This window comes from Euprymna scolopes, chromosome 3, assembly GCF_053919585.1.
Source record: "Euprymna scolopes isolate OS-2025 chromosome 3, ASM5391958v1, whole genome shotgun sequence".
Taxonomy (NCBI): domain Eukaryota; kingdom Metazoa; phylum Mollusca; class Cephalopoda; order Sepiida; family Sepiolidae; genus Euprymna; species Euprymna scolopes.
Genome location: NC_136484.1, coordinates 47,948,902 through 47,970,798, shown reverse-complemented (window position 1 = coordinate 47,970,798; position 21,897 = coordinate 47,948,902). Strand labels below are relative to the sequence as shown.

Genomic DNA, 21,897 nt, shown 5'->3' with positions numbered 1-21,897 from the left:
ATTTTGTTATAGTGGTATTGTTTGAATCCATATCTATAAAATTATTGCATGTAAATAGTGCCAAAAATTTTCAATCTTTTAATTTTTTTCTTTATTTAAAATTTTTTTTTAGGTATGGTTATCGGAACTTACGGCATATCAGTTCACTTATCAGTGGTGTTGGCATTTTTTGTTTTGGCACCGGACTTTCTGTGTACCATGGAATTCAGGGTCTTATGCACCCTCAGGAAATGCAATCTCTTGGTTGGGTGAGAATATTTTTCAATTTTTATTCATTCATGTGTGAAATGTTGGTACTTATGCAATATAAGGACCATGTTATTGTCAGAATAGTCCGGGTGGTTTACAGAAAATGCCAAAATGTAAGATTTTTGTGCAAATGCTGGCCAATTTTTTTGCCATGGAAAAAGTATATTTCTGTCAGTATGAAGCTAATTCAATGAAAAATTGATTGAAAAATGAAAACAATGTTGGTGAATAATTATTGGACAATGTTTATGAAATTTTTAGAAAATTCAAATCAAGAAAATAAAAATGTTAGTTGTAAGAAGTTTCATGAATAAATATTAATTTTTTGAACAACAAACAACTGATAACATTTTTTTTATTTTATAGTTTTTTTATGATTTTTTTTTTTAACAAGTATAATAAACCAGTGATATCAAACAAATATTTTTTAATGATTTTTCTTTTTGGTTAAGTTAAGGCGTTTAGTATTTTGGCATCTGGTGTTTTCCATAAACCGCCTGGACGATTCTAACCAGAGCACGCTCCTTATACTGCGTAAGTACCAAATTGAAAGAAGTTTTCCTGATGAACATGTGCAAGACATCTGAGTCTTAATCCCTTTTCTTTGCATTTACAACAACTTTGAGTTTCAAATTTTTACAAATCTAAGGAACTATTATCGGAATATAAATGGTTCCAAGTTGCACTAATATTTTCATACATATACAAGAAAGACAATGACTACACAACTCTAAAACCCACTAAAACTACAAATTTATTGACACCATCTTTATATGAAGGCATGACAAGCAAACATTACATTTCAATGCATATAAGCTATTGAGGTTGTTCAGAAGTTTTATCTTGGTGATACCATTGCAACACATGGAGAAGCAGGTTCTAGCGTGATTGCCAGAATTGAGAATGGATGAAATTTAGAGAATGTCTACCATTACTTACCAGCAAAGTAGTACCACTGTCAACTAAGGTAGAGTCTATCAAGCATATGTATACTGTGTGATGTATGAAATGAAACATGGTCGTTGAAGTTTGAGGACATGCATTGCATGAGTAGAAATAATATGCTAATGATACAATTTGGATCTGTAATGTGAGTCTTAAAGATGAGCTTAGATCTGATGACCTCAGAGGAAGATTACATCTTGACAGTATGGGATGTGTGTAGAGCAATAAACCATGTTTAAAGAATGGATGAGAGTTATTGAGTTAGATGTAGAATAGTTGAGCCAGCAGGGTCAATTCATAAAGAAAAGCTAAGTAAAACACGAACATCTTTCAATCTTTAACTGCTTGGCTATTTAATCAGGATAAGTGATCCAAGTCTCTCAAAGCAAGTCTTCAACAAGGAAGCTTCTGATTGGATAGGCCTGAGAAGGAAGTTAAAGGACTCCTCCACAATGAATCTCCTGATATAGCTTATGATTTACTGTGATAAAAATGAGCTTGAAAGATGAATAAAGACCGGATCAAAGATGGGTTAGTTTGGATCTCAATTTTTAAAAGCTGTATGTAAAATAGATGCTAAAATGATGATGATAGAAATAGTACCCTGATGCAATTAAACTCTCACTCAAATACCCTCCTACATCCTATCTTTTTCGTTTGCATCAAATCATTGTTATATACCAAGCCTATAGATAGTCATAGATATCTAGATTTCTGTATCAACCAGCCAATAAACTCAAGAAGTCGATCATCTATAGCTCTTGCATGTGCATCAAACACATTAGCTTTTTATTTATAATAACTACCCCCTACTCCCCTTCAAATTCGTCAAAATAGCTATCCAGAGAGATTTAACACTAAACAGACTACCTCTTGATATATAAAAAAAAAGCAAAAACAAAATTCCAATCATTTTAGACCTAAAGGAAAATAGACAAATTTACTTACTGACCACTAAAAGATTTCAAACACATAGATGTTGAAATTATTTTCCTGTATAGAATACCACCCATCAATACTAAAAGATGGACACAAAATTTAACATCGCTCATCACATCAGCCATCAGTAAACTATCAACAAAAGTATACAAGTAACAAACATTGTTTCTAAATCACAGATACATCTATCTCTCCAACTCTCAAAGATCAAACCTCTAGGCTCACCTGCTATAGACCAAATGCCATATTCTATATTATTTTGGGTCATTTGTAATAAGGAAGGATGTATCAGGGAGACAGTAACCCAGTTCACTTGAGATATCATAATCATAAAAAAACTCATCGATTGGTTACACAACACTACAACTTAACTAACCACATTGCAAACAATATGAAAATCATTCTATTACAAGTAGGTGATTGCCAGTTTCTTTCTGTGTGTTTGCCTCGATTCTTTTTTTTTCTTTCTTTGTGTTCGGTTTTTCAGAAGTTGTTTATAATGAAAAGGATTCCATATAAAATTTTTTATCTTACTTTTTTTTTTATGCTGAAAAAAAAAATGTAAAGATTTTTTTTTTTCAATTTAATGTTTTTTTCTTGCTTTAGTATGTATAGAGTTATCTCCCTTTGAATTTGACACTTTAAACAAATATTTTATACAATAACTGAAGTCAAGTGAGAGGTTATAATTATTGTAATGTTTTTTGCAGTTAGAAATAGGCATTACTATTATAGTGTAATCCAGCCTGTTCTTGTTCAGTGTCATCAATACTGGGTAGATGGTAATTATCAACAAGCATGAACTTATTAAGTTTCAGTAATCATGTGATCTCATGGCAATTGTATGTGGGATTTGAGTTTAGAAACCAGGAAGAAGTCAGATGAAGCTAAATTTTGTGATTAAGGAGGGAGTAGCAATTCAAAGCCACAGTTAGCTACTTCAGCTAATGCAACTTTAACATGATGAACTGACTTGTTATTCTGGAGAAAGAGAACACCTGCTCTCAGCTTTCCTTTGCATTTCGATCCCATTGCTTGCCTCAGTTGTATAGTATTGTCCATTAATAATTATAGACTTAGGTAGTCTGTAATAGTTCTAACATAAACCACTCCCCAAATAGAAGCATCACCTTGCCAACTTATGTCACATAATCCAAGGAATTGTCTTCATGTTAGGTAATCATTTACTTACTAAAGGTTATTCAACAAATTAATTCTTCAATCAACTGAAAATCATATTTTCTCTTATCAGTGATGTACTGCCTGTGGGTTGCTATCCTCCAAGGACTGAGTTATGTAATTAACTGAAACAAAGACTGCATCATACTTGTCACCATAGTTATAATTATTCAATTAATTCAGCACAGGATCTTTTAGAAAGTGATTTATTTATATCTGCAACACCTGATCATTCAGTGAACTGCAAAGTTAAAAGGGAGAGAAAATTATTTTATCACATGGCTTACTTATCGCTTTGTGAGGTCATCTTACAAACATATCTTGTTGATCCAAGCTCTCACACAAGACTCCAAGAGTGGCAGTTGCCACTCTTGATAAAATCTGACATCATCCAATTAATTATTACTTTGTGATCTTTGTCAAGAATATATACTATTTACAACATCATATCAGATTCATCTGAACAAATATATTGTAACTAATAGTAATGTACACACCAATATTTAACACATGTTGTATGCTTGAACTTCAACGTGACGAATCAATGTTTCTGCTGTTTGCTTTGAATCTTTCATTTGAGTTTGAAGTGATGGATCAAGGTTACATTTTGAGTTATTAATCTGCAACAGAAATTCTTAAGGTTAGACTGTAAGTTGAAATTTCTTAAAGCCAGCCTGCTTACCCATGAAACCTCAGTTAAAACAATGTTGACTGAACCAGAACGAATGTCTATGAACTTAGCTATCTATTGGACAGTAACATGTCTGTTATTCAAAAACATATCACGGATGACATCAACTTTATCAGTTTGAATTTCATATCCCGTTTCTTCATAGTTACATAAGAAGAATCCTCGGTCAACTTTATTCACAGGAGCAATCACATTTGAATATAGCGTTTGTTCATTGCTCCATTTCATTATCCAAAATGTCATAGCAATCCAGTAAAATTGACTGGTCAAGTGTCTGATAGACATGACATCTTGTGGAGTGCTCATTTTCTGATCTAGAGCATTAATCACAATGAATATTCATATATTTTTACCTTGATTATAAAAATTTAGTTGGTTATTAGATTGATTTGTTTTACTGTAAAAGTAAACAAGATAATAATATAATGATAATAACAATAATAATTGCAAATTTGTAGATTAACATCCTCAGGTAAATTACCACTCCAAAATGAAATTCTACTTTTAGTTGATTACATATGAACACCTTGAGAAACATGACCCCCCTCCCGCCCCCAAAAAATAAGCATTTATTGAATTCAGAGTGGGAGATCAGTTTTATATATAAATCAATGCAAATGATTATTTCCAGGCCATTCTACTGTTTTAGGGATGTTTCTAAGTGATTAGCAAGACCGTGAAGACTTGCATCATCGCTTACCCCCACTCCCCTCTCTAAACAAAATAAACTAACAGAATTTATCTCCCATAGAAAACGGGTTAACTGGTTGGTTAATTGCTCTAAAATGCTAGAATGTTTTGGAAATAGCTCATTTTATGTTAGTTTCATATATCAAACTGATCCCTGTATTCTAAATTCTTAAATGAATCGTTTTATATTTTATTTATTTTTTAGAATTATCAAGGAATGTTTATCAGTATTTTTTTCTTGTGTTACGATGTATCCAAGTCTTACTGGGGACGGTAGAGATGGGTGACGTAACAAAATATATAAAAAAAATAAAGTTTCCCAGGTTCATTGATAATGCGTTGTTATGAGAATGGGACAACCGTCCCGAAGACAACAATAAAATGAAATGTACTGGACAACAAAATCACAAAAGAAATAACGAGGACAAATATCGTCGAAAAATTAACAAACTTTTATTTATATAAAAAATAAAATAAAATTCAAGAAAAGAAAAGAAAATTAAATATGCCTAACTAAATGAAATGATTTAATGATTCAAATTCTACCGAGAGAAAAATATATTAAGTCAATGTTCACATAAAACAAGAAATCGTCTGATCAATTAGATACAGATTCTAGGGTAAGAGAGAGATGTTGGAGAAATGAAAGTTTTGATTGAAAATCTCACTTAATGTCCTTTGAAATGTGATCTTTCCTTTTTTTATATATATTTCTTTCCTGTAAATTGTTTATGTTTGATTACACGCAGGTTAATTTTCATATTTTTATCCTTCGGATTATTTATGTTTCATTATGCTCGTGCGTGTTAATTGCTCCAAATATTCGTTTCCGAAGCTCATCAAAGCCCTTGATTTATAGTAAGTTTCACTGCTCCATGATTCCTTCCTTCTCTGGGTTCATTCTTTTATTCAATCAATATTCTAACTTTGACCGCTGATCATCGGATGGTGTCGTTGATATTTACCACCATGACGCCGCTACCACGTCGTCGCCGGCTTCGCCAACCCGACCTTTGCTAACTTATATCTTATCGCTTTGAAGCATGAAGCTCCATTGCCTGTTGAAAACTTTTTTCAGGCCCCTCTCTCTCTATACGATCTATCTCTCTCTTTCTCTACACAGTTTCTCTCTATATATACGGTTTATTTCTCTTTCTTTTCTCTTTCCTTTTCCACTCTTCGTTCACAGTATCTCTGTCTCTCCCTTCTCCTCCTGTTCGCAGGCCTCCTCCTCCCCTTTTTTCTTCTGTTTTGTTTACAAAATGTGACCGAGCAGACGTGAATTGAATCCTTTTGGCGCGAAAAATGATACAGTGAATAAAATATACTGAAAATATATCTCCTCTCGGCTAAAAATCAATAAAATAATTTATTATACATTTTAATAAATGTATCACACTTGATAAAAGTGTTTTTATTTTTTAAAACATTTTTCTGGTATTTGTAAATATTGCATTCTCATGAAATTATTGGTGTATTTATTTTTCATTACCAATTCATAAGTTACAACTTTTTAAAGAAAATAAGGTATTATCATAGTTCTGCACCTTATACTAATTCACCTGCACCAAAAATCTGATTCTCCATTTTTTAAGTGATTACATATAAACAGCCTGAAAAAGCTTAGTGGTAAAAATAAAATAAAACAACATAAAATGATCACTCTTTGTTTTAATAACATATAATCATTTATGTTTGTTTTAAATCGTGACCATATTCCTGATCAAACTTTAGTATAAAATGTGTCCTTGTTAGTTGAAAAAAAAAGCCATACCTCCTTTTTACTGCTAACCCTGTCTGAGTGGTAATGTGAAAAATATAGTGATTATGTATGGTTTTGACTTAGCTAATCAAACTTTGGGCTAGTGTTAAAAACTTTAGTTAACTGCTCTAAAAAATTAGAATGACCTGGAAATGAGGGATCATTTTATAATAATATGCATAACTAACTCCTCCAATCTTACTTTTAAAATAGTTGTTTTTATTTTCAGTGTATGTATGCATAATGATCACAAAAATCTTTTTTTTTTCTTTTTTTTTAATGTAGATATAATTTCATTATTAATTTGACAAACTTCTCAATTTTTTTCTCTTTATGTATTGTCTCCAAGATTTTGATGAACTCATTGTGACGAAGGCCATCAACTCCCCATATTTCCTCCTATAACACAGAACAAGCTAGGTAACATACAAATATCCGTGCATGAGGTCGCCAAGCTAATCAAGAACCTAGATTCTAGTAAGGCAACTGGCCCTGATGGCATCCCAATTATAGTGTTAAAAAAGCTTCAACCAGAACTCACTCGCATACTTAAGAAACTATTTAAGCGCTGCCTTAAGGAGAAGTGCTTTCCGACTCCCTGGAAGACCTCATCAGTTTGCCCTGTATTTAAGAATTCAGGTGATAAGTCATCTCCCTCTCAGTACAGACCAATAAGTCTCCTGTGTGTTATGAGTAAGTTGCTGGAATCCATATTAAATAGAGAAATAGTCAACCACCTCAGCAGAAACAACCTTCTTAGTGACACACAATATGGTTTCCGCTCTGCAAGATCTACCGCAGATGTGCTGACGGTTATATCTCACAGGATTAGTGAATCTCTTGACGAAGGCTTCCTTTCTAGGGCAATTGCTCTTGACATATCAAAAGCCTTCGACAAGGTATGGCATAAGGATCTACTTCACAAGATTTCAAGCTACGGCATAACTGGAAATGTTTTCTCAATCATTAAATCATTTCTCTCCGATAGGCTCATAAGGGTAGTGGTCGATGGACAAAAATCAGAGGCCTGTAATATAAATGCTGGAGTCCCTCAGGGGTCAATCCTGGGCCCAACTCTCTTCCTGATCTACATCAATGACCTCGCTAAACACATACTTAAATCATTCGTTGACATCTATGCTGATGACACGACCATCTATGTCAACACATCAAAGGCTGTAAATGACAAAGTTCTCTCTGATTCTCTCTCCTCTGATCTCGAGCGCGTGGTTCAGTGGGGGAAGACGTGGCTGGTTACCTTTAATGCATCCAAAACCAAACTCCTATCCTTACATCATCAACGCTCTGATCCCCATCTGGCATCAATTGTGATGGATGGCTCTCGTCTGGGTGAGGCCCCGTGTTTTGACAAGCTTCTGGGTTTGACCTTTACTCCTGATCTGAAATGGAACACGCACATCAAGTCTGTTGCCAAGGTCACTGGAAAGATGGTGGGATCCTTCTACCGCTCCAGAAGATATCTCACTACTGATGCAATTCTCTATCTATATAAAAGCTAAGTACGTTCAAGGATGGAATACTGTTGCCATATCTGGGCAGGAGCTGCTAAAAACAGCCTATCTTGCCTTGACAGAGTACACAATAGACTTCGTGGCTTAGTGGGGGATGCCCTTTTCTCTACCCTGCAACCTCTCTCCCACAGAAGAGACGTTGCGAGCCTATCCTTGTTTTATCGTTATTTCCATGGCAGGTGCTTATCTGAACTCCAATCTCTGGTCCCCCCTCATCAATCTTTCACAAAAAACACCCGTCTAGCTAAATCCACTGTGAAAAATTTCCCCCACTCTTTATCTGTGCCTAAATCAAAACGTGGATTCCATGAACAAAGCTTCTTTCTTAGAACTGCACGCCTGTGGAACTCTGTTCCGTCTGCCTGCTTCCCACTGGACTACAACTTGGATGTTTTCAAGTTCAACGTTAACAAATTCCTAATGAACCGCCCCCTTAAGTAAACACTTCATCAAATCTCCATACTAACGTAATGGACTTGAAATAACCCTTATCCCTGAGTGGCTTCTGGGCCTTGATAAGTGGTGATCACTGTGTAAAAAAAAAAAAAAAAAAAATTACAGCCTCAATTCTCCGAGGTATTGATCCATACAAATTGTGAATTGTTTCCAAAGTAATTTTAACCCATTCTTCAGCTAAAACATCCTCCAGTTCTTTTAGAGAAGATGGCGGCGAAAATCGATTTCTTACTTGAATCTCCAAAATCGACCATAAATGTTCAATAATGTTGAGCTCTGGGGATTGTGTTGGCCAAATCAGATGCTCAACTTCATTGGAATGCTCTTTGTGCCAATCTTTAATAATTCTAACAGTATGGATTGGGGCAATATCATCTTGAAAGATGGCGTTCCCCTCTGGAAATAGTTCTTGAACCATAGGATGAACTGGGTCACCCAAAATTCTTAAATAGTCTCAACTGTTAATTCTTCTATGAAGAGTAATCCTTGATCCAGCAGATTTCCAAGAAATAGCACCATAAATCATCACAGAACCCCTGCCATGCTTTACTGTTGGGAGAAGGCAGTCTGGATAAAATGCTTTCAGCTGTCTCCCAACATAGACTCTGATGATGGTCGGAAATAAGGAAAACAATGATTCATCAGAGAAAATCACATTTTTCTACAACTTGAGGGACCAATTTTGAAGGTTTTTACACCACTCTAATTGCTTTGAAATATTTGTCTTTGAAAGCAGAAGTTTTCAAATTGCAGCTCTTCCATAAAATCCAGATTTGTGCAGCTCTCGAAGAGTTTTTGTGGAAATTGGGTCCTGTAAATGTTTGAGCTCTGCAGTGATTTTAGGAGCCTTGGTCTTACAATCTTCTTTAACATCCGCTTAAGAGTCCAACGGGCTCTTTTGGACGTGTTCATGTTTCAATCAGACTTATGCTTTTCTGAGGACGTTTTACCTTCTCTTTTAAAAGCAGTCATTACTTTTGTGTCTTAGTGTCTTAAAACGCTAAGCATTCATACAGTTTCTGCCATATGAGCTCCAACAATTTGGCCTCTTTGGAAGTTTGTAAGGTTTGCCATTTTCATGGGAAAAGCTTTTGATATCTTTAAATATCTGTAAAAGACATTTATTTTAATTAAGCATATCATATGACATAAATAATAAACAAAAAAGCATTAAAATATATCAAGATTTGATAAAACATTTGATTTGATAAACAAAAAAGCATTAAAATATATCAAGATTTGATTGTTTAAAATATGTTCAAAGATTGATTCTAAAAATGTTAGGTGTTTCTCTTATTTCGTCCAACCTCTCTCTCTCTCTCTCTCTATATATATATATATATATATATATATATATATATATGATATAGATATGAAGGGAGTCTTTCCTCAAGTATTTTTTAAGCGTTGGTAAATATTTGGAATTAATGTTCTTCCTTGAAACATTCTTTCTTCTTTATTCCACTCATGTATTAATATTTGTTTGTCTCTGAAGAGTTATGTGAATTCATCATTGACTACATGCACAAGAAAATGTGTAGGACGTTTATGGAAAAAAGAAAATATAGACATTCACCTACACTTAAATAAATAAAACAATTAAAGCATAATTGTAGACCTTTTTGTTTTTTAAAATGTTTTTTTTATAAGTTATAGGAATGAAACTCTACAGTATGTGTGTAAAATATATATAATTTTGTCAGCCCCTTTAAGAAACTTGTTCTTATTATTCAGCACTTTCAGTTTTAATAAAGTCGGTCAACTTAGCTCATACACGCAGATCGTCATATAATGATTAGATCACTCTGACTGGCGTTAAAAAGCATTTAATAAGAATACTGTATCTCTCGCGGTTGACGGTAGCCGAATAATTTAGGTCCTTGCTAATGAAGCCAGACATGACTTCTGTTGCCGGGGTTCGAATCTCTTGACTGGCATTAATCGTGACACCCTGCACTGATGATTCCCAAAAGGATGAAACACTAGTATCTGTAGGTATTTAATAATTATTATAGTAAATAATCTTCTACTAATTAGTTTTCTACTAATTAGTCGATGTCGGTATGTGTTCTTCTAACTGATCTTTTATTGTGTAGTGGATTGCATAGAAAGGTGTTACTCCATAAGTGACCAACAAACTGAAGCCATCTTTCTCTTAACATAACATCTGATAAATGGAAGATGTTTAGATATAGGCATTTCTTGGTTGGGATTTAAGAGTCAAAGATTTCTTATTTTATTTATCAGTAGTTGTACCTACCTAACAGTCCTTGAAATGCAGTGAAGTCATTTTAGGTTTTAAGTTTTATTTGTTGGAACATTTTTGAAACTTATCCAGAAAATGAAATTTTTGTTGTAAGTGAGACGACCCTCCCCTTTTTTTTTTAATTCTTCAATTTAAAATGAGTTATTCCCCTTAATGAATTTGATTTTTCTAGCGATTAATGAAAAATGTTTCATAAAATAAATTGTAACAAAGTGTATTATTGCTAGTAACATATGAGGTTGACAAGAAAGTTCTTGCAGTTTTTTAACTTTTTAAATTCAGATAAACATATCTTGGTTCAAACAAAAAATTATTGATTGAAAGAAGCACCATCAGAATCGACACACTTTTGCAAACATAAAAAAAAGTGTATTTATGCCCGTAATGTAAAAATCTTGCGTTCTATTGAAGTTTCTGAAAGAGTTTTTGATATCGTTTAGGTTTTTGAAACATTTCTCATGCAGAAAGTTGTCGAGATGCTTGAAAAAGTGTTAGTCAGTAGATGAGAAGTCTGGAGAGTATGGCAGATGAGACAGTTTCGTAGACCAATTCGTTCAACTTCTGCAGGGTCAGTTAAGCAATGTGCAGTCAGGCAATGTCATGGAGAATTAGTCATTTTCTGTTGACTAATGCTGAGTGGTGTTTTCATCCGTTTGTTGACAGTACTTATCTGCTGTAATGGTTTCACCTGCATTCAAAAAACTAATGGATGAGACTGGTTGCAGACCACCAAAATGTCAGCATGCCCTTCTTTTGGTGCAACTTTGGCTTCGGGAAGTGTTGTGGAGCTTTGTTAGCGTCTAACTACTGAACTAAGTGTTGCCGGTTGTCATAAAGAACCCACTTTTCATCACAAGTCACAACCCAGTTGAGAAACGTTGTATTCTTGTTGCGTCTAGGGAAGATGATACTTCATAACAGCGTTTCTTTTGGTTGTCATTTAATTCATGAGGCAACCATTTATTTTTTTTCTTTTTGTCTTTCCAACCTCAAGTGGTTGGAAATCATTGTATACATTATGTTTAAGCAAGATCTTGAACAGGTTTGTGTGGATTAGCTTTGACTAAAAACTCATAATTGATCGTTGTCATCATCTGATGGCTGACCACTATGCTCATTATCTTTAAGACTCTTGTTGCTGCTACAAAATTTCTTAAACCACCATCATACTGTGTGTTCAGTAATAGTTCCTGGGCCAAACGCTTCGTTGATATTACCAGCTGTTTGAACAGCTTTTTGGCCTAGTTAAAATTGAAAAAAAAAAAAAAATTGTGTGAATTTTTTTTTCCCGTCTTGTATTCAACATTCTGAAAAGAAAACATAATTTAAGCAGAAAAAACTCTTTAAAATGATAAATAAATTAAAGGTATTATAACGAAAACTTTGAAAATACATCATTTTAAATCAAAATTAAAAATTCCGCAATGACTTTCTAGTCTAGCTAATAGTACAGCAGTGACAAATAAAAATTGTCTAATTAGAAACAAAGTTTGATTTGTAGCTATTCTTCATTTATCTTTAAGGTTGAGTTTCTTAATATTTTAATAACTTTGTAACAAATTAGTATGTTTGATAAATACAGTCAAAATGAATTTGTCTTACTTTGATACTAATGTTTCCCATTTAAACTTTTGTTAAAGGTTTTTATTTAAAAAAAAATGTTATTCTTTTCTACTCTACAGGCCATAGCTGCCTTACTTGGTACCATGGTCTCCGAAGGTGGTAAGTATATTTGTTTCAAAGACAGTTCAAAATAGATTTTGTAGCCTAATGGCAGATGCTGGTTTCTCTTCTCAGCAACCTCTTTCCCACAGAAGAGATGTTGCGACCCTGTCTCTGCTCTATCATTATTTTCTTGGCAAGTGCTCGTCTGAGCTCCAATCTATGGTCCCCTTGTCAAACTTTCACAAAAAATACTCATCTAGCTGAAACCACTATCAATAATTCCCCCACTCTTTATATGTGCCTAAACCTAAACATATATTCCATGAACAAAGCTTCTTTCTTAGAACTGCACACCTGTGGAACTTGTTTTCCTGCTTTCCAGCTGACTACAATTTGGTCGTCTTCAAGTCCAATGTAAGCAAGTTCTTGATGAGCTGCCTCCTTCAGTAATCTAATTTACCAAATTTCCACTACTAATAATTACTACGATATTATCTTGTTGACTACTGTAAACTCATTAACCATTATCCTTGAATGGCCTTTGAGCCTTGATAAGTGGTGACTCCTATGTGTTAAAAAACAAAATGTAAACTTATCGTTGATTGGCAGAAATTCATTTTTTTTTTTTTTTTAAACTGAAAATATTTGATTTTTTTTTCCAGTATCATCCCTATACTTTTATGACAATTTGGCTTACATCCATTGTTTTTGTTTTCTCCTGTTTGTCATGTATCTCTTCCATACCATTTCTTGCCAATTTTAAATGCTTACAGTTGGATAGAAGATAGTTTGCATTGTTTTTGTAACTAAAAAAATTTAATTTAGTTATGAATAGTTCAGTTATACAATAAACTCTGGCTACAAATGATGGTCAAAGTTTTCTTAAATAGGAGGTTAGATCAGGGATCCCAGTGCTTGGAATTTTTCCCAAGATCTTGGAATTTCAGCTTTCACTCTGGGATCAGCAATTGGTATCTTGAGAATATGAGTAAAATCATTTTTGTTTGAATATCGTTTGTTTTGTTTTAATACATTTTTTTACTTATGTGCTCCGCATGAACAGTGCTTAACTAATTGCATTTGACGTTTCTGTCATGAACCACCGTCAAGTGTTGTATGTAGTTCTTAAAACAAAACAAATAACGCATGTGTTTCTTATGTTTCTGTCAGCTAGTGGAAACGCATTGTTTCAGCGATGTCCAGTATGGTTCAGTTGTGCTTGTGATGTCGCTGTACTGCTGTGTGATCAATTTACCTTTCACTGTTTTGCATTTGTGTTGAATTTTCGTGTCAATTTAATATTTTGTTTTAGTGTGTGTGTATGTATGTGTGTATATATATATATATATATATATATATATATATATATATATGGAAAACGGGGTAAGGAAAAGAAAAAAAAAAATAATGGGGGAAGTTACATCTAACAAATGTACAATTCAGTAAAATAAGTCGATTAAAAACAAGATCATTAAATTACACCCAAAGTGCTTTTTAGTGTTTTTCTGTTTTGTACCGAGGACATACAAAGTTCCACCTGTCTGTCCTCGAAGCACTTGCCATCATTTCCAGCCCCCTACTTTGTGCAAGCAGAGAAACCTCCGGCTTCAATTAGAATTATTTGGGTAGTCACAGTTTTTTTTTTTTAACCTCCTCTCCGCTCTTACTCCATTCCACTACCAAATATTCTAAAAAATAATAATTTTCAGACTTATACCCTTGAAAAGTTAGTCTGAACGAAAAGCGCTTCGGGTGTATTTTAACGATCTTGTTTTTAATCGATTTATTTTACTGAATTGTACATTTGTTACATGTAACTTCCTCCATTATTTTTATTTATTTATTTTTTTACCTTTGCCTCACCCTGTTTTCCATCTTATTTTAGTCGACTGAATTTCCGATATATATATATATATATATATATATAGGTTAATGTTGAAGAGGAAAAGAGAAAGTTCAATTCCACAAAAGGAGACTTCTCCGGATAATGCCAAGCTCAACAATAATTATTGGAGCTTATACAATAGGACAACAAGAAATGAAGATACAAAACTATATATTGGTAAATATAGAATGGATCATTTATTGAATAATGGAATACAGGCAACATTTGGGGGATAGAAGGGACTCTTTATGCCAGGGCATTTTGAAGCCTAATGCTTCTCATCAGAAGAGTAGAGAAGGTGCTAGGTAGCATGGAAAAGATGCAGCGTCTAGCATAAGGTTCATTAGGGACGAAAAAGATTCAGAGGAATTATAGAATATTGGAGGAAGCTTTATTGAATTCTAAATAAATAAGGAGAAGCTTGTTATATATAGTGTGATATATAAGATTGTATATGGTCTTTAACATAGTGTTGAGATTAAGGAGTATATGTATTAGGGTTAAATTGGGGGTGTATTGTTGCTGTGTGGTAATTTATTTTAATGGTTTGTGGGGTGTCTATTGTCTATGGAGTGGTAATTTTGATTGGTGCCACCTAAACAGCAAATGGTGGCTAAAAATCGCTTATAATTTTTTTTTTTGGGGGGGTATGTAAGGTTGTAAAACTGAAAGGTAATATGCGGCAATATATTTATAAGTTTTTTCTGTTATGATATAGGGAGTATGATTATAAGGGGGGCAGTTGGAGATTAGGATGGCAATGACTATGAGTGCCTTTAACTTAATGCAAAATGTTAAGGTTATATATAGATGGCAAAGTGGAGGAGTAAGGAAACCATTACTACTTATGAGAGAGGTAAAAATATACCAAATAATAGTAGGGTAATTATAATAGTACAAAAGATAATAGTAATGAAAATTATAATAAAAGTAGTAACAATAAAGATGAAAATAAAATAGAAGTAAAATTGAAGATAAAGACAAAATTAAAAATAAACATTAAAGGTAATATTACCAATAGTTGTGATAAAAGTAAATTCAAAATTAATGTTAATAACAGTGAAAATGAAGATAATAGTAGCGGTTATGGTAGCAATGACGGGGATAATAATAATGACAGCAATTATAATGATGATTATCATAATAGTAATAGCGGTAAAAACAAGACAGTAATGATAATAATAAAGATAGTAGTAACAATACTACTACCACTACCTCCACCATCACGACCACCACTACTACTACTAATAATAATGAAAATACTGTTAATAATAATTATTAGGGGTGCGTAAAAGAAAGGGATACAGACAAGTGGGGGTGTCAGAGTAGCAGGAAATGAGGTTAAGGGGTAAGTGGTTCTGTAAAAAATAAAGTAAAATAAAAGAATATATATACACACACACACACACACACACACACACACACACACATATATCATATATCCATATATACAAACACAGATAGAAAGAAAAAATAGATGTAGAATAAGCCGGGAAAGCGTAAGAGTTCGGTGAACAAAAAGCCCTTGGGTTTAAATTAAATTAAAGGATTCCTTCACTGGGAATGATAATTTCAAGAGCCCACCTTAAAATTTTAAATTTCTTGAAGTTCGATTATAATGGCCATCAAATTTGTTTTTATGAACAAGCATGGCCTAGAAAATTGAATACATACTTTCTCGTTTATGAACACGAGGGACAGGTCCATCCAATCGGCATAACTACTTAATGTAGTAGTTCTAATCTCCAAGAGATACAAGAAGCATAGTTTATAGCTGTCCATTAAGGTTCCATATTTCTCCAAATATTCTGTTAGGGTGGTCTTGCGTAGATGTGTTGGTCTGATGAATTCTTTATTCCTCCTAATTTGGATGGCAAAAAACTGTATTTGTTCAACAGAGACTCTTGTGATGGAAATTACCCAAAACTGGACTGGTTCAACTGTGTTCAAATCTAAGTTATATTATCAGTAGGAAGTGGCAGCTAGAAGGAAATTAGAAAATACATGTGTTTGCTTGTGAGGGGTTGGGAACGCGTTTGGTTAGTAGTCAGAGGGGGTGGAAGAGGGATGGGGATATGTCTGTATGGGTGACGGGGGTGGGTTGGGTTGAATTGGGGGAGCTTTTCTCAGGTTATATTTTCGGTACATTTAAAAGTTTTAATGTAAATACTACTGGGATGGAGGGCTTTGTGTAAATCTAATAGTGGAGACCAAATGCGCTGATTTTTAAATAATTTCTTATTGGAGGGGGGCTTGCCAGTGGGGCTTAGGGGTGGTGGTTAGATGGTTCTAAATTTAGGTTTTAAGTCTTTAGCCCTGGGAAGGGGTTTCTAAGCTATTTATTCATTGGGCCTAGGTTTTATATTGTTTAAGTTATATTCTCGTTGCATCGTGTGCTAATTGGTAGTTTGGTTGCAAATTAACAGGTGGTGTTTAGTGTACATATTTACGGGGATAGGGTTTGTTAGGCAAAGTTGTCTGTGGGCTTATGTTTAGAGTAGATATATTGTTAATTAGGCCTTGCCAATATGCAGGCTGTTCTAGGTCGGTAATTTATTTAAAGTTATATAATGGTTATGTGTTCAGAGAGTGTGCTAATATTTTATATTAAAAAGTTGAAGTTTTTTATGGCGATTTTTATCAGATCGCGAGTGCTTATGGGTGGTTTAAAAAAAAAAAATTTGGTTTGAGGTGTTGTCCTTCAATTTTACTTCTATTTTATTTTCATCTTTATTGTTACTACTATTATTATAATTTTGATTATTATCTTTCGTACTATTATAATTACCCTACTATTATTTGGTATGTTTTTACCTCTCATAATTAGTAATGGTTTCCTTACTCCACCACTTTGCCATCTATATGTATCCTTAACCTTTTGCATTAAGTTAAAGGCACTCATAGTCATTGCCATCCTAATCTCCAACTGCCTCCTTATAATCATACTCCCTATAACATAACAGAAGAAACTATAAATATATTGCCACATATTACCTTTCAGTTTTACAACCTTACATACCTCCCCCCCTCCCCAAATTATAAGCGATTTTATAGCCACCATTTGCTGTTTAGGTGGCACCAATCAAAATTACCACTCCATAGAAAATACACCCCACAAACCGTTAAAATAAATTACCACGCAGCAACAATACACCCCCAATTTAACCCTAATACATATACCCCTTAATCTCAACATTGTTAAAGACCATATACACTCTTATATATCACACTATATATAACAAGCTTCTCCTTATTTATTTAGAATTCAATAAAGCTTCCCCCAACATTCTATAATTCCTCTGAATCTTTTTTTGTCCCTAATGAACCTTATGCTAGGTGCCGCATCATTCCCATGCTACCTAGCACCTTCTCTACTCTTCTGATGAGAAGCATTAGGCTTCAAAATGTCCTGACATAAACAGTCCCTTCTATCACCCAAATTTTGCCTGTATTCCATTATTCAATAAATGATCTATTCTATATTTACCAATATATAGTTTTGTGTCTTCATTTCATACTCTTGTTGTCCTATTATATATATATATATACACAGTCCTGGTCAAAATCATAAGACCACTTAAGAGAGTAAGCGTTTACGCATAATATCGAATTTGTAATCAAACAAATGGTTGAAACCATTGCACAAAAGAAAACTATGATGGAAAAAATGAAATCTGCTTCATTCGAAACCTTAACCCTGATCTAATAATTATTTTTTAAAAAAACAAACATTTTCAACTGGTCAAAATGATAAGACCACTGATAATTTATCTAACAAAAGGCAATTATGAATTACTAAAAAGGGTCTCGGTATTTAGTATAGCCTCCATTATTACGAATTACTTCAAGAATTCTCTTCGGCATGCTTGCGACTAAGTTTTTTATCAGTTGCGAAGGAATTTTATCCCATGTACTGAAAACTGAATCAGAAAGTTCCTTTATCGAATCATACTGGGTTCCATCCTTGAACACTTCTTTTGCCATCCATCCCCAAAAATTTTCAATGGGATTGAGGTCCGGAGAACATGCTGGATGATCTAACAATTCTATATTGTTTGAAGAAAAGTATTCTCGTGCTTGTTGAGAAGTGTGTATCGCAGCGTTGTCTTGCTGGAAAATCCAATTTCTTCCATACAGATGTGGACCTTCAGTCCTGATAGAAGCATTTTCAAGCATTGAAATGTACTTTAATGATGTTTGCCAGCCTTTCACTACTTGCAACTTTAGGGTCCCAGCTGACGAGAAAGCACCCCAGATCATTAAAGACCCTCCTCCACTATGCCGAGTTGAAAAAGTCTCTTTGGGCAAATTTTTATCATGCCAATAGTGTTGAAATCCATCTGGACCATCTCGATTAAACTTTTTCTCATTGGAGAAAATTACATTTTCCCGCTTCTCTTCATCCCAAGTCTGGTATTTGGCGGCATATTTAAGTCGGTTAGTTTTGTGCTGTTTAAGAAGACGTGGTTTCTGCAGTCGCTTTAAATGATTGAAACCCTTCATTTTCAGATGCCTTCTGATGGTTTTAGGACTACATTTTGCTGCTGTTTGACTTTTAAATTGACTTGAGCTCATACTGGAGTTTTTTTTTTTTTAAACTTCTTCTGATACAGCGATCCAGTGATGGGGTTATTTTTTTTTTATTGGTCGACCTGGACTCTTTTTGTGCCCATATTGATCTGAATTTCTTAAAAAATTTGTGATGACTGTTCTGCTACGATTCACTTCGTTTGCAATGGATCTATGGGAGAGTCCACCCCTATTAAGCTCAAAGATCCTTCCTCTCTCAAACTCTGGTAATGGTTTCCCTTTTGCTATTTATAATTTAGTAAGATGTGTTTTATCCACTAACAAGTTGCTTTTAGTAACATAGAAAGCTTTTCGTAATCATTTTTCCAAAATAGCCGATTTTATTAAAGTGGTCTTATCATTTTGACCAGGTGAAAATGTTTTGTTTTTTTAAAAAATAATTATTAGATCAGGGTTTAGGTTTCGAATGAAGCAGATTTCATTTTTTCCATCATATTTTTCTTTTTTGGCAATGGTTTCAACCATTTGTTTAATTAAAAATTCGATATGATGCGTAAACACTTACTTTCTTAAGTGGTCTTATGATTTTGACCAGGACACTGTGTGTGTGTATATATATATATATATATATATATTTGTACAGCATAATCACGTTGACACACCAGTTCTCATCAGATCACCAAAGTTAAGCAACGTTGAGCCTGGCTAGTACAAGATGGATGACCATTTGGAAATTCTAGGTGCTGTATGTGCTTTCTGCTTATCTCAGCATTTGTTTTCAGTCATCTTGAACCTCCACTTGCCACTGGTATAAACAATGTCCACAAAAATTTCACGTGCAGGCACCCTTATAGTGGGTATCCATATATATATATATGTATGTATACACACACATACAGTCATTGAACATGGCGCTTACCATTTTATCTTTACTTACCTAAAAACAGTTTCAGAAATGGCTGTTAAAAAATAAAAATGTTTTACACTAGCAATCTTTTAATGCTCATTACCATATTTTGAGCCTTCCTTTTTTATTTTTATTATTTTTTAAATTTTTTTTTTTAATAAAAAGTTTAAAAGAAAAATATATTTTAATTTTTTTGTCTTAAGAAGCATACTTAAATTTAATAAGTACCTTTTATGTATGTAAATTTAATAGTTTGGTTATTTTTTATTTATTTCTTAACATTGGAAAATTTTCTACTTGGGATTTTTCATGGCTAATTCTTAGGAAATCCAAAACATGCCATTGGATCACTTGGTTAGATGGCTTTAGTTGTTTTATCAAATAAATTTTTCCATTTATCATTTGGTTTTCAAATTTCTTTTCATTAAGCAAAAAAAAAAAAAAATCTGGGGAATGGATAATTCAGAATTGTCTAGAGAGCACTCACAAAATGATATAAAAAAATTGCCAGAGCTATTTATTTAGCAAAACTAATTTTTCCATTAGCAGGTAAAATCAATATTTGATTCTGGTTAGTCTTTTTTTTTATGTGAAACTTTTGTAAATGTTTTTAACAACAAAGTAATACATTTCAATTCCGTTTCTTTCAAAAAAATTTTTTTTTCTAGAAAGAAATTTCAGATAAAGACCATATTAACTAGATAGAAACAGCAACTTAGTAACATTAAAATATTTAAAATAAACCCTGGATATCTTGAATAGCTCGGTTATTAGTGCATCAGACTAAAAATTTAAATGTCCTTTAATTTCAAATTTTCTGCATCAGCTTTTTATTATTTTTTTTTTTTTGATAACTAGCTTAAAAACTCTTGCAGATCCTCATATAGCTTTTAAACAAATTTTTTTAATTATTAATTTAATAACCAAACGATATTGTAACTTTTGCATTTAACTTTAAAAATTGAAAAAAAAAAAAAAATAGAAAAAATAAGTTTATGGCAAAATACTTCAAGTTCTAAGATAAAAAGTAGTGGTGTGGCATCTATTTTATCTTGATACCATCCTCTTGAGCATTACCTCCTCCTTTGGACAAAAGGAACATATATTAACAAGAAATTATCACAATCAGCTGTTCATTAGTAAATTCAGTGCTTGCATTATCTCCATACATAATAAACAAAAAACATGAGAAATATTTTTTATTATTTTTCTCTAGATCCTTCACCCAGGCAGTACTGGACATGAACAGTTCATAGTTAAAGAAAATAACATTCACTGTATAATTATCTAAGTTATGCTGAAGTGAGAAAAAAAAAAACTTCTTGTTTGTCTTTATACTTTTTTATTAATATAGATTATTTTATTACCTATCAACAACCCATGCACTAAATCATATAAACGAATTATTTATTCCCCCCCTCTCCTCCCCCCCTACTTTTCCAGTTGATTCTTTTTCCTATTGTTCTTGTTTTGCTGTGGCTGTGTTAGTAATCTTTTGCTTGTCTCTGTTAGGGTTGGGGCAGGATTTTCTTTGTGGCCCTAATCACAGGATATTTACAGTTAAACAACAAGCAGACTTCCTTTCTATACAGTTGGTTACAAGGCCTACTGTCTTTTATTTATTTATTTTTTTGTCTCTAAACTAAAATGCTGCGTCGTTGGCATGCACCCAAAAGTTTCAACGGATTCAATCGGCTTTTATCTTTCACACATTTTCTCTACCTCATTGTTATTATTGTTGTTGTTGCCTATTTGTCTAATGTAGGTTGTGTTTTGTTTGTTTTGCAGTAATTATTATTAGCTGCTTTCTGGCTTGATATTTAATTAGCGTCATAATCGTTTACTTAACTGAGTTACAACATCAATACTTTTGCATTCTTGCAAGAAACGTGCGTGTGTGCTACTAATGCAGATTTGGTATTTGTCGGATCCCATAACTATACTATTACTTCTATTAACTATACTTTTAATGCTCTAGTCACTCTACTATTTCAGACTGATGTACTAACTCTCAATGCTTAAACTGATGAGAGAGTATATGTTCTGCTTTCATGAAACCATTCTCCCAAGTATTACTTCTTCCTTGGAGGAAGTGGGGGGAAGTAGTGTATTATGTGTTTGCTGATCATGATACCATCCTTTAAGACATTACCTTCTCATTTTGGCGGGGTAGTGTAGTATCTATTCTATTGTGATGAGAC

General features: G+C 33.3%; 1 protein-coding gene across 5 annotated transcripts in view; it reads left to right on the top strand.

The window, feature by feature from the left end:
* LOC145254755 (proton-coupled zinc antiporter SLC30A9, mitochondrial-like) overlaps positions 1–21,897 on the top strand; it is a 134,671-nt gene that overhangs the window by 82,121 nt on the left and 30,653 nt on the right. For all 5 annotated transcript variants that reach the window (XM_080113511.1, XM_080113503.1, XM_080113532.1 and 2 more), the window contains 2 exons: positions 113–248; positions 12,392–12,431. In XM_080113511.1, the coding sequence (XP_079969637.1) occupies positions 113–248; positions 12,392–12,431 (176 nt within the window). The remainder of the gene's footprint in view (positions 1–112; positions 249–12,391; positions 12,432–21,897) is intronic.